This window comes from Prosopis cineraria, unplaced genomic scaffold (genome assembly GCF_029017545.1).
Source record: "Prosopis cineraria cultivar Desert tree isolate PC_DT_omini unplaced genomic scaffold, ASM2901754v1 PC15, whole genome shotgun sequence".
Lineage (NCBI taxonomy): Eukaryota > Viridiplantae > Streptophyta > Magnoliopsida > Fabales > Fabaceae > Prosopis > Prosopis cineraria.
Window position 1 is genome coordinate 6,000,306 of NW_026555346.1, and position 13,522 is coordinate 6,013,827.

General features: G+C 34.2%; 3 protein-coding genes across 5 annotated transcripts; 2 read left to right on the forward strand and 1 right to left on the reverse strand.

The window, feature by feature from the left end:
* Nucleotides 1–35: 35 nt before the first annotated feature.
* LOC129294439 (psbP domain-containing protein 5, chloroplastic) lies at nt 36–4,422 on the reverse strand. 2 transcript variants are annotated; one of them, XM_054932820.1, is made up of 11 exons: nt 4,284–4,422; nt 4,042–4,196; nt 3,644–3,752; nt 3,282–3,331; nt 3,000–3,067; nt 2,809–2,907; nt 2,271–2,330; nt 1,948–2,007; nt 1,352–1,406; nt 975–1,024; nt 36–265 (listed from the first exon to the last, which is right to left on the reverse strand). In XM_054932820.1, the coding sequence occupies exons 1-11, from the start codon at nt 4,361–4,363 to the stop codon at nt 167–169; spliced, it is 885 nt and encodes a 294-aa protein (XP_054788795.1). In that variant the 5' UTR covers nt 4,364–4,422; the 3' UTR covers nt 36–166. The 2 variants fall into 2 exon arrangements, with proteins under 2 accessions (XP_054788795.1, XP_054788796.1); XM_054932821.1 differs by lacking the exon at nt 1,948–2,007.
* Nucleotides 4,423–5,188: 766 nt separating this feature from the next.
* LOC129294202 (polyadenylate-binding protein-interacting protein 5-like) lies at nt 5,189–7,659 on the forward strand. Of its 2 annotated transcripts, none has more exons than XM_054932388.1 (3): nt 5,189–5,346; nt 5,944–6,537; nt 7,145–7,659. In XM_054932388.1, the coding sequence occupies exons 2-3, from the start codon at nt 6,106–6,108 to the stop codon at nt 7,304–7,306; spliced, it is 594 nt and encodes a 197-aa protein (XP_054788363.1). In that variant the 5' UTR covers nt 5,189–5,346; nt 5,944–6,105; the 3' UTR covers nt 7,307–7,659. The 2 variants fall into 2 exon arrangements, with proteins under 2 accessions (XP_054788363.1, XP_054788362.1); XM_054932387.1 differs by having other exon boundaries at nt 6,032–6,537.
* Nucleotides 7,660–10,943: 3,284 nt separating this feature from the next.
* Nucleotides 10,944–13,431, forward strand: LOC129294612 (uncharacterized). The gene is made up of 3 exons (XM_054933035.1): nt 10,944–11,492; nt 11,957–12,336; nt 12,795–13,431. Exons 1-3 carry the CDS (start codon nt 11,328–11,330, stop codon nt 13,231–13,233), a joined length of 984 nt encoding a protein of 327 aa, XP_054789010.1. The 5' UTR covers nt 10,944–11,327; the 3' UTR covers nt 13,234–13,431.
* Nucleotides 13,432–13,522: the final 91 nt, after the last annotated feature.

The following is a 13,522-nucleotide window of genomic DNA, read 5'->3' on the forward strand; positions in this document are numbered from 1 at the left end:
CAGAAGCTGAGCGAAGAGTGAGGATGCTGAATGGGTAGTGGGAACGATGAAACTGAAGAATCTTTACATGTGGGAACCCAAAGAATATGATACAATACTCATTTTTGCATTAATCAGGGCAAAAAGAGATTATGATAGCCTAAAAAATCAACAAAATTTGGGGTGTTTACCAAAATCTCCATGGATCTTTGTATGGAGGAACATAATCTTCTGTAGGACTGACTAGACGGAAAGAATTCACTGCTTTTTCAAGGAAAGGTCCCATCTGCACCAATGACGAGAGTTAAAATTAACTAGGAATGAAACGAAGCAACATATATAAACTACTCTGAAATCATATCAGATCTTCATTGTAACACTCAGTAAGGAAAAAATTCATAAAGGTAATAGCTTCAATTAGATAATAGTTTCAGGTGACTAATCATGCGCGGGCTCGCACTTATTACAAGGTCTTCAATTTATTCAGGAAATTTAGCACCAGTGGAATTATGTACTTTCTATAACTCAACAAAACATATCAAACTAGCTTTGCAACAGAACTCTTCTTGCTCATAAGCATTACAGAGCATTTAACCACAATACTTCATATTGCCAATATGCATGGAGGCTGAAGATACCGGGATATACCATATACCTAAAGCCAAGGTCAGGAAGGTTTATTAAGCGTGGACACCAGCAAGTTCACATTTATCATCAAAAGATCATATCAGTTTTCAGCCATAGTCCCTTTTGGTTGATATATATCTTTTATTTGATCTTTCAATAAATGAATTAAGGAACAGCTATGACTGTCTCCAGTCAGCATAACAACAGAAGAGTTACTCATGTTTCTCCTGGTACATGAAAGGAGAACGTGTGAGACATTATCTATTCCCTTTTAGGTTTCAATGCTAGTGCTTGAGGTGTATATCCAATAAATTACATGAATGTAAAAATGTGCATCCCATGTGAGAGAGAGAAAGAGAGACAGATACTTTTTTCCACTGTGTGCTGAGGGTTGAAGCACTCAAAGAATACAGATAACCTGTACCAGCAGAAGAGAACTTTTAAACGAAATACCAGGCAAGAAGATATAAATTGAAGAGCATAACAGTTACATGAGAAGAAACCAAGGCATGTCAACATCATCGATGTGTGTGTCCCACAAAAATATACAGGGATGGATTAAAACCAAGATATTTTCTATATTTTTGGATCACCGTCCTCATTGAATGGGAAAAGCAGGAAAGAGAAAAGAAAATCATTGCCATCAACTTCTTTCATGTGCTTTGTATGAATATGCAAAGGACAATCTACCAAGGTAGGTATAATCCAGACATGTCCAGAATTAAATACAAATAAGAGGATTTACCATCTCTTTCAGCTGTTGATGAAAGATAGTGCCGATAGATACTTGATTCTTGGGCCTATATGATCACAAATCACTAATTAAATAACCATTAGAACAAGAAAAAAAAAATTAGGTGAGTTGGGTCCTAAAAGCTCAACAGAGCTAAGGCATGCCTCAAGGCTCAAAAAATATTTAGGATTTGAACCCATGCCCTCTAGGGATATAAATACAACTCACATCCTTGACAAGCATACCAACATTTGTTGGCTACTAATGCTCTCCCTCTAGTTTGTCCATAAAAGCAACTTAGTCCTTCTAGATTTAGAATAATACTGAACCCTAATTATCGAATTGAATCAATTAGAAACAATACTTGAGACAAAGACAACCAGTAACTTCTGTTACATCAGAAAAACAACTTGAACTATTTTCAAAAACTTTTCAACCCACCTAGTAAAGGACAAGACAGCATTATTTAAAACTAAAAGGGCTAAAACGTTTGTATCAGAAAATTAAAGAGATAAGGTTGCCTATATTGAAACTCTTAAAGGCTATTGCTCTACTGAACAAACTAGTGAGAGCAAATTAATTTACAATCAAAACAAGAAATTACTTACTAGCTTTGTTGGTGATTTCCGAACAAGGTATTCATAATACCAATAATGCTCACCATCAATCTGTGAGGTGACAAAAGATAAGCTCAACGTGGAAATTAACTTCCATTTAAATTTAAATATGGGCACGGTCCTTTTTTTAAGCTCCAACGTATTCATAAACCTATACAAATGTGCTAATTCTTCATGACTCTTTATATGAAAATATCTGTTTATAATAGAAGTCCTCAATCAACAGAAATGTATCTACTGTAACATGCTGATAAATGTTTTTCACGCCCAAATAACATTGGAGAAAAGAGATAGAGATAAGTCATAGAGCTTACTTCACTAGTACGTGTATCAAGAACTGAACTCTCAGCTAAGCGCTGGCTTGAGGTGACTCGCTGCAAAATGTTTTATAGCTATCACTTGAGAATTTTCAAAAATTTCTCTCCCAAGTTGGAGGAAAAGCACTTTTGTGATGCAAATAGTTTGGCGCAAATAGCTACTATTTGTTATTAGTGTTAGCTATGATCAGTAAATTGAGCTTGTACCTAAAAAGCTCTAAACGCATATGTAAAAAGAACAAGGGAAAACTTAATTTTTGATTCCTATAGTTTCATCAGGTTTTGTTTTTAATTCTTCTAATTTTTTTTCAGTGTTTTCAATCCTTATAGGAATTAAAAATATTGAAAAAAATGAAAACTATAGGGACTTGAAAAACAAACGCGACCCAATCTTTCTGAAACTATAGGGACTGAAAACATTGGAGAAAACTAAAAGGACTAAAAGCAACACTTGATGAAATTATAGGCACTAATAACTGTGTTTTCACTAATAACAATAACAAAACCTATAAGTAGTAATCAAATGATATGTTACCAGCGCGGACTTGTCAGACAAAACTGAATCAGCAACATCTTTTGCAGTCCACATACTCTTATCCTTTGATTTTATGATCTTTGAATTTGGTGGACCAATCTGAATAAGATAGAAATAATTGATGCGGCCAAAAGGGAAACTAGACAGTGTTGTTTTTATAACTGAAAATACATATGTGATTGAGATCATACCGTAACAGAGATTATGAGATTATCGATAATATCAACACGCTCAGACACAATGCGCAAGCGAGCATCAGCTGCATACAATTTATAAAGCATCATCGTTTTCAAGGTTGGTATAGAAAATGCCTTATCATTCAGAAATGTTGAAGCACTAAAGGCTTCACTCATTAAAATAAAATTTAAACTTTGGTGGTAAGGAAGTTCAAAGTGGAATCAGCCTCAATCTTATTATGGACATTTAATTGGATGAACTTTTGCCCTTATATAAAGAAAGAGAACACAACTTACGAGAAAGTGGTGCAGCTGATGAATATCGTTCTGGCTTTCTGGATTCTACCCTTTAAATATATTTTTTTAAAAAAAGTTAGACTTAAGGATCATACTTGAAAAATAAAATGGTAAGAAAGCAAATTATCAAGGGAAATTGTCAGAAAAAAAGGCAGTTGTTTATAAACCAATTATAGCTGAAAGTTTCGTGACATGCACCAGCACCAATGCTAGTCTTAGAGAAAATGCGAAGAGTGCAAGTCTTAGAGTTCAATGTGCATTCAAGGCCACACTATATGAACTATCTAAGATAAAAAAAGAATGCTCATCTGAACCAAACAACATGCATAATAAATAAACGAAGTTCAGTGTCAATGGCGTACCATTTGAAGAGAAACTTCTTAGATGGCAACTCCACAGGGAACAAATAAGAATAAGCATTTATTTCATCCACGAACGAAGCCATTTTCAGTTCTTCATCAGCAAGAGTCGCTGAGAGAGGGGGGGGGGGAATTAGGAGTAGATAGATTCGTGGTAAAGAAAAATGACAAAGCAAACGTATCTCAGTTCATCTACATGACTACATGTGTAGAATTATACACCGCACTGCTTGGTTTCAAACATAAAGAACAAGAAAAGGCATGCAAATTCGCAATAACAGTGGCCTTCTGTGAAGAATAAAGCATTGGAAGCATGGTTAATTTTCCCAGGGATAGATTTCCCAAGAAGAATGTAAATTCGAATTCAACAGAAAGAGCTCCTGTCGCAGCATAAGCAGTACCAGAAAATGGCAAAGTTATAGACACCGAAGAGAGGCCCAACACCACCAAAGCCAAATCCCTTCTGTAAATCCTCCTTTGTGGAAAGGGGTCTAGAGAACAACATGAAATTTCTCGTTTGCATTTCTTCTGGGTTAGAATTATCCTGCTACAGTTTCTGAGGACCAATAGCACAAGGATTTCAAGACAGGTAGGGGAAGAAAGCATAGATACAACGGAGAAGGGTGAGATAAACAGTAAGTACCTGAAAAGGAAGAGATTGGTGTTACTATTACCAGTGGGGGCGAAGAGACAAAGGCCCGCCGAGTGAATAGCTAAAGCCATTGCAGTGTTGCTGCTGCTAGCTATGCCTCTTTGCCTTTTTACTTGTGCCACTGCGCATGCCAGAAATGACAACACCTCCCCATATCCTCTATTTGATTTCAAAAATTAGTTTTCATTAGTAAATTGACTTAATTTTTTTTATTTTAACTCCATTTTTTTTTTGCCAACAAATTTTAACCCCACGTTTTGTAGAGGATATATAGATTTTTTATCAAATAATTTTTAATATCATATTTTAGTGAATAAAATGGCTTTGTTATGATAGTATATATTATATGCGTCTAGTAGATTATATAACAATGAAGGTTACATTAATAGATTTATGTATGAATATATAATTATGCATTTATAAATGATCATGTATCTTAATTTATAAATTAATCTTTGTGCATTCAAATTATATAGTTTGTTTTATTTTTTAACTTTATTTATTTATTTAATTGCATTTGTTTGTTAATAGAATGATAAATATCGTTTTTTCTTGTAATAAAAAGAATATATATATATATACACACTCCTATATGATATAAGTATTTATTATATATATATATATATATATATATGATAAACGAAGTACTTAATTTATGGATTGATCAATCAAAAAAAAATTAACTTGTAAAAATAATCAGTACTAATTAATAAAGTTTTTTTGGGCCCTGTCTCCGTTAACCCAAACCTATCATACGATAATCGAGTTTCCAAACAAGCATTCTCCTACATTAGTCAGTCGGCGCAGTCAATCATCCCCTCACCACCTTGCGTCACTGATTTCTTTCCATATTTTCATTATTTTTATTATTATAAATAAATAGTGATGTCCCACCAAATTGCAGTTACGCCAAAAGAGGAGAAAGTCCTTTTTGCAAGAAGTTTTGCGTTTCATTCTTTCATCTGCACTTCGAGCGATCTGAAATATTAGGCTTTTGTTTCACATCGGTGTTCCGATCTATTTCGTTTGTTCCGATTCTTCATCATTACTCTTGGTAATTCTTTATTTTCTTTCCGTTGTGCCTTTCCTTTTTCTCGATCATAGCTGCTCTATTTTTTTGCCCAAAAAAAAAAGATCATGGCTGTGCTATTTTCAAATCACTGTTATTTTTCCGTAATCGTAGCCAACGAAAAAGTAATCGAATCGGAATCCACCATGTTCCTGATCGGTGTCTCGGTGCGAGTCCTTTTTTCCTTACTTGTATATATATCTTTTAGATAAAAGAGATGTTGGGATTATTACAAAGTAGCGGATATGAGAAAGAATTATGAACTATAATCTTGAGGCTTGCTTTGATTCTCTCTTCTTCGATCTACTTGTAAAATCCATGCTTACGTTTATCAAAAAAAAAAAAAATCCATGCTCGTGTCGTTGAGGATAATTTGTTCTACAAGCGCCGCGCCAATCGTGCCTCATCAGCTAATTTAATATATAATAAGTAGAGATGCCTCGAAGTTATTATCTTTGTAATGGTTAACCTAGAAAATTCAATACTGATGTATCAGTTATCACCAATAATAACTTCTGTTTTGGTCACTAATGCAGACTACTTAATCACACACTATTTTTTGTTGTATTTGAAATTCTTTAGTGTCAGACACTAAGGATTTCTCTCTCTCTCTCTCTCTCTCTCTCTCTCTCTCTCTGTTTTTTTTTTTTTTTCATGGCATGTTGTCTAGTTCGTTCTTTGAATTTTGGGGGCTCCGCAATCAAAAAGAAGGAAGCAATTGCATTGTCTATCTGAACAGAGTCCATGAAGCCAGGAGTATCTTCTTTGAATCCATACGCGGCCGCCTATATTCCACTCTCTAAAAGGCAGGCAGATGGTGGAACTTGCGTAGCAGACAATGATTACATGAGTTATGATGGAGCTGTCGGGTTTCAGACTCCTCAGCACACGACACAAGATCAGCACCATGTTCACCATAACACTCGTGCTCCTCAAAAGCTCTCTACTTCTCAGGCGTTTCATGTGAAGAGCCAACCTGAATCTAGTTCTTGCAGTTCAGCAGCGCAGGGTGCAGTTCAGGTGGCAGATAAACAGATGCTGGATGAAGAATCTGATATGGATCTGGAATATCTCAGGATGACGTTTCCTGGAATATCTGATCAATCCCTTGCTGATGTCTACATGGTCAACGGGGGTGATCTGGAAGCCGCTATTGACATGCTGAGCCAGCTTGAGGTAATATTATAATTATTTTCTTGTGTATTCTTAATTCCTTTCATCCGTGTCACTGATATATAGCATAACAGTTACGTCCCTGCCTCCAGCTTGTTAAGTGACTGGAAATATTTCCCCATGCATGCTAGATTTTGTTTCAGCTGTCTCCTCGATTTCATAATTTTATCACTGCATACCCCTCTTAGGAACCCATAGTTCGGATTATTGATTATAATCAACTATCGACTAAATTTTCTTGTGTTATATTTGGGAATAATAGGTGAAGCCAAACTTGTGTTACCTTATTGCTTATGGTTTATTTGTTATATATGATTTTTTTAGAATTAACATAATATTTTGATTAATTTTGTCAACATCAGCTCAAGTCTAAACTGAGATTTAGTTTAATCTGAGTTGATGTCCTTCTGAATTAGCAATCTAATAATCATGGTGGTCAATGACCTTGTAACCTAATGTAAGCTTCTCGGTAAGTGGAAGGTTGTGAGTTCAATTTTACTTATAATCTCATGCTGTTAGTGTCTGTTACTCTAATTCGGGAAAAAAAAAAGTATTTTATGGTGTGTTTTATAATGTGCTTTGTTTTCTGAGAAGTGTTGTCTGCTTGCAGTTTGACGGTGTCCAGTCTTCTGAAACTCTTCCAGAGACACTGGATATTGGGGATATTTCAGAATCTGGAAATTTTGCTGATTCTGCTTCATTAAAGCTGAAGAATGTGGCAGCCGACGCCAGTACTTCCCCTAGTCCCTCAGCATCGGCCACTGTCTCGTAAATTGTCCAGAAAGTCATACTCCTATGGTGTTTTAAGAAGTGTAAAATTAGGAAAGGACTACTGAGGTGGGAGGCATCTCTCATACATGGTTCTGTTTCATGGTTTTGTATAGCTCTCAGCTTCCTATTTTGTTGTGGCGATAAGATCTAAATTGTCTCTATTTTGCTGGGTTTGCTTGTGCCATGCCCCATGTGGAATTGTGCAGTTTTCCATTTTGAAATGGACGGTCAAAAAGGTTATTCAAATTCATCTGAGATGATCTATGGAGGGGAAGGATTTGACTGCCTGTGCATTGTACCGTGGTCCGTAAATTTGGATCTTTATGCAATAGATTTCATACAACATTCTTAATTTACCACTATTTTCTTTCTTTTGTCAAGTCTATGGACATAAATTTCGAAGACGACTAAGGATAAGCGAAAGCGACATGGCTAGGAAGAGACCTATATATATATATATATATAAGTGATACCTACACAACCATGTTCCTATACTAAATGGCCTTTAGTCTGAGTGTCATTGTTTTACTTGCATAGCTTCTTGAAAGAGAGGAATGAGCGTAGTGGCCCAGTTTAGTTATATTGAGCCTAGTTCCAAACATGGGAAGTCGTAGGTTTGGTCCTATTATCAGCTATTAAGCTAGTCTCAACTAGTCCCTTGTGCTTGAAAGTTAAAAACACACAGAAAGAGAGATTCTATACCATACATATCAAATTTTGATTATAAAGTAGTTTAGTTTCGGTTGGTATTCCTCGTTAATATCACAAGTTCTTCCAGGAGTAAAGTAGAGCTATCTGCTAGCTTATATAGTACACGGACCTAGGACTAGCATGCGAAATAATATTCTCTGTCATAAACTTTTATTTATATCTCCGTTTCTTTCTATCTTTCTTTTGGACTAAATATCTAAGTACCTGCAATTAGAAAACCTGATTTATTTATTTATTTATTTTTGGTCATAAACATGAGAGGACTCTAAAGGAATTGAAATATAGCCGCTACTCAGGTCAGCGACCATGAGTTTCCTCTCTGTCTCCCTTGTCATGCAGCGGAGACCACCATGTCATATCATGATCTTGGCTCTCTCAGTTTTGTTGGCTTACACTTTTTTCAATATTTTAAACCTTTATATTTTAAAAAAGTATAGACACCTTTAACAATATTAGAACAAGATTTAAAATTATTTTTTTTTAAATTCAATTATAAATCAAAATCAAAATTTTTTAAAAAAATATTAAAACACTTTTTTACATGCTAAAATTAATTATGAACCTAAAAATATGATGTGTAAAATAGTTTATTTTATTTTTGATAATTTTTTAAAAAATTGAATTAAGAAACTGGTAATATTAATATTATGAAATAAATTTTGGGTGCAAAATTGATTTTGGTATATATAGATGTGTTTGGATATTTAAAAAAAATTATGATTTTAAGTTCATAATTGATTTTGATATGTACAATGAATATTTGAATATTTTTAAGAAAATAATGTTGTTGAGTTTATGATTGATCTTGACATGTAATAGATTGTTTGAACATATTTTTTAAAAAGTATAGTTTTCAAGGTTTTAAAAATCGGACTAAACCGGCCGATTCAACCAATTGAATCAGGAACTGGCTCTTAGTCCGGTTTGATTGACCCTTAAAAATCGGTCATTATGAAACCAGTAAAATTGGATAAAAATCGGACCAGTTCCCATGAGAAAACCGGACAAAATTTTAAAAAATAAAAATTAAATTAAAATACATCTTTCTTGATATTTAAATGAAAAGCTTCACTTATAATTAATATTAATTATGTATTTATCAATAATAAAATATATTATCAAGCATCTATAATATATTTTTGAAAAAAAAATACATATTTAAATGTATTTCTTATTTAATTATGATACATAAATTAAAAATATATTCATTTAATGTCAATCAGTTCGACCCCGGTTAGATCACAATTCGACCAATGAACCGTGAACCAGTGTCTCATCTGGTTCAATGACCGGTTCGATTTTTAAAACCTTGACGGTTTTACTTGATTTTTAGTTCTACTTAAAATCAATCTTATTAATCAATTTTATAAATCAATTATTATATCACAAATAATATAATCAATTATATTCAAAATAATCATATTAATCAGTTTTTGTTGACGGACACACCCAAAATCGTCTGCCAATACCAAATATGTATTTTCACTTTCACTCACATTTACATTTATCTTATTTTTTTGAAAAAAATTCTTTGGGGTTTGGGGCCAAAGGGCCAGAATAGAAGAAAAACAATACTCCTCCGGTCATGATTATTAATTAAGTTCTATCAATTCAGAGTGTATATATTGAATATCCTAGATTAAAATAATAGTTAATAAAAATGACAGTGTTCGAATTTTGTATCATTGATTCCGAGACTAACTTCTGCTAGAATACATGATCTCCTATCTATACACTTATTCATAATGCCCTACCAATATTTTAATTCTGGAGCAATTAAGACATACTTCTTTCCGTTTTTTTTTTTTGATACTAGACATACTTCTTTCTATTCCTATTATAAGATATTTTTAACTATCTCACCGAAATTAATAAAAAATAGTTAAGTTATCAACTTTATCTAAAAATAGAATAAACTTTTAATTTTATCCCTATTCAAATAAAATATTCTCAAATTTGTATTACATTATTTCTTATAGTTAATAGGTTTAAATAGAAATAATATTAAAAAATATAATCAATATTGTCTCAAGTGCCTTACATTAAGAACAAAAGAAAAATTGTTTTAAATGATACCTTGTAATAGATGCCCAAGGAGTAATTATCACCTAAACTCAAAGAAAATTGATAGAGAAAATATAATTTTAAATCTCTATACTTTATTCAAATTTTGCTATAGGTCTCTATATTTTTTTGAGTGTTTTAGGTCTTTATATTTTTTTGGATGTTCTACATTCCTCCATGAGTAGTACTATAAGGATCTAAAAGATCAAAAAAAAAAAGAATAAAGACTTGGAACATCAAAAAAAGTACAGAAACCTATAACAAAATTTGAACAAAGTATAGAAATTTTAAATTATTTTTTTTACCCAAAGTTATGTTTTTTTCTTAGCATAAACTTAAAACATTGAAAAAAATACAAGAGCCTATTATAAAACTAGAGTAAAGTACAAGAATTTAAAATTATGTATTTTGTTAGCGTAATTTGTATTTGAACTTGTTTCCAAGCTTTGGCTTGTGTTCTGTGTGCAATATATATATATATATATATATACCCTCTATTTAAAAATATAAAGAATTTTTTTAAAAAGTTAAATGTTAAAAAATATAAATTATTTTTAATTTTTTGAAGTGTAATCATTGTCTTTTTTTAAGAGTGCCTTTATTAATAATGACTTTATATTTATTGTAGAGTGTTTAATAGGAATAAATATGAAAAGATAGAGTTAGTTGAAAAGTAAATAACTACTTTATTAAAGTGTAAAATTTAATTAAAAATACTTTATATTTTTAAACAAAACAGCTTACGTATATATATATAAGACGCAATCGCAAATACCCTCGGTGCAGCTGCAGCAAATATAATAGTTTCCGCGACTCCCGCTCATTTATCCCATCGTTCACCTCCGCCAGAATCATTGGGTCAATTAATATTTAATCCTGTTTTCTTGGTCTGTTGGAGAATCACAATGCACGTCGAAGCCTGATAGCTCATCTTCAAATATATATCTCTTCTCCCTTCATTGTCTGAAATATCCATCAAACACCGCAATCCATTTTTTTTCTCCAATTTCCAAATCATGCACTGCGTCCCCCCTCCAGCTACTAGATTGTAATTGAGCAAATTCTTCGATTCTGGTTGTGTTGATGATTGCGTCGTCTCCTTCATCCTTTACAATTGTCGTCGAACGTCAACTCCAAAGAACGATTGGATGAGGCTCTTAGCAGGAAGAAGCAGTGATTGTGTAAGCTAGGATCATAGAAGAAGGATCGGCTTCCAACATTTGGCGTTTTAGTTTCACATAGTAAAAATGGGGGTGGATTACTACAATATATTGAAGGTTGTTAAAAATGCTACAGACGATGACCTGAAGAAGTCATACAGAAAGTTGGCCATGAAATGGCATCCTGACAAGAATCCCAACAACAAAAAAGAAGCTGAAGCCAAATTCAAGCAGATCTCAGATGCCTATGAGGCAAGAGTTTCTTCTTTTCCATTTCTTTTGTCCCTATATTTATTCTTCTCGCGATAATAGAGGTGGACGGAAAGCAAAAGACCAAAAAGCTATTCGTCTTTCATTTATTGATTTATGAATGTGCTCTAGAATTAAAAGAAAAGGGAAATTAAAAGAATTATTTGAATGGTCAGGAAGAACAAATCACGAAAGGGCCCTGGTATATGAGAAAGTTTTTGAAAGAATGGGGAATTCACAACACCAATTTTGTCCTTTAACATCATTTGAGATTGACTTCCTCCCTAAGGACGGGAGAAACATAGCTCGACTTTTTGTCTGATGAATTGTTCTCTGAATATGGATGTCTACAAATTTATGAATATATATATATATATATAGAAAAAGATGACAAGTTTGAGAGATTTTAAGCATATTGGATTTGGAAACCACTTTTGAAATACACAAAGTTGTTTTTGTGCATTCAGGTACTAAGCGACCCTCAGAAGAGGATGATCTATGATCAGCATGGAGAGGAAGGGTTGCAAGATATGCCACCGCCAGGGAATGGACCATCAAGTGGGTTTAATCCCAGAAACGCTGAGGATATTTTTGCAGAATTCTTTGGGAGTAGCCCTTTTGGATTTGGATCGTCTGGACCAGGCAAGTCCATGAAGTACCAACCGGAAGGGCCTGGAATATATGGTGGTTTTGGCGGAGGCGACAACATTTTTCGTACATGCAATGAAGGTAAGCAAATGCCGAAAAAACCACCAGCTGTGGAGAGCAAACTGCCTTGCAGCCTGGAGGAGTTATACTCTGGATCCACTAGGAAAATGAAGATCTCAAGGACTATTGATGCCAACGGGTATGCGGAACAAACTAAAACAATCTTGTTCACTATTTTCATGCTGAACTTTTATTACTCTTGATTCTTCTCTTCCTCGCTACGCTGGATGCTTTGTGGTATTTATAGCATTTCTAAAATGAACTTTATATATTATACTAGAATACGGTTCATGTATTTACATTCAAAACTGCATAAATGGTGTGGAAGCAAGCTTTAATTTTAGTCAACATAGACCAAGGGTTGATTGCATGTGTGGCGTCATCATGGGGAGACACTTTTCGATTACATTAAAAATTTCATAAACTCATTGCGCAAATTAGGTGTTGCAAGGTGGTGGAAAAAATTACATAGATGTACAGTCAGTGAATGATATGCAGCGTGTGTGGACATGCCATTTTAGATAAACGTCATTAGAACATGGTGAAGGTCCGCTGACCAATCTCTCTGTGCGTGAAAAAAAAAAAAAAAAATTGAAGACGGCCAGTCACAGAAACAGAGATGCTAAGCATTGATGTAAAACCGGGGTGGAAGAAAGGGACCAAGATCACTTTCCCAGATAAAGGGAATCAACAGCCAAATCTACTTCCAGCTGACCTGGTGTTTGTGATTGACGAAAAGCCTCACGATCTGTACACGAGAGATGGCAATGACCTGATTGTGAGCCTAAGGGTGTCGCTAGCAGAGGCAATAGGAGGAACAACAGTGAACCTCACCACCCTTGATGGACGGAGTCTATCAATACCAGTGACTGACATTGTGAGCCCTGGTTATGAGCTTCTTGTTCCAAAGCAAGGGATGCCAATAGCAAAGGAGCCTAGGAACATGGGTGATTTGAAGATCAGATTTGAGGTCAAGTTCCCAACACGGTTGACGCCAGAGCAACAAGCAGGGCTCAAACGCGCATTGGGAGGTTAAGCATCCTCTTTCTTCAAGTCTTTGCCTTGGACTCACCTACACAGGCTGATGTCTGCACGCTGGGAATTGCAAGCCCCCATTCCTGTTCTATGGTATTTAACAATTCTCGAGTGTAATTTTGTGTAACATGGCCCATCTTATTGTAATGTTATGCTAAATCATCCATACTTGTATGTATTTAATGATCTCATGTGTCGATTCTAGAACATAATAATTGAAAAACAAAACTTACTGAATTAAAAACTTCGCATAGAGCACTGCTCACGCACAGTATTATGTGAGATTCATT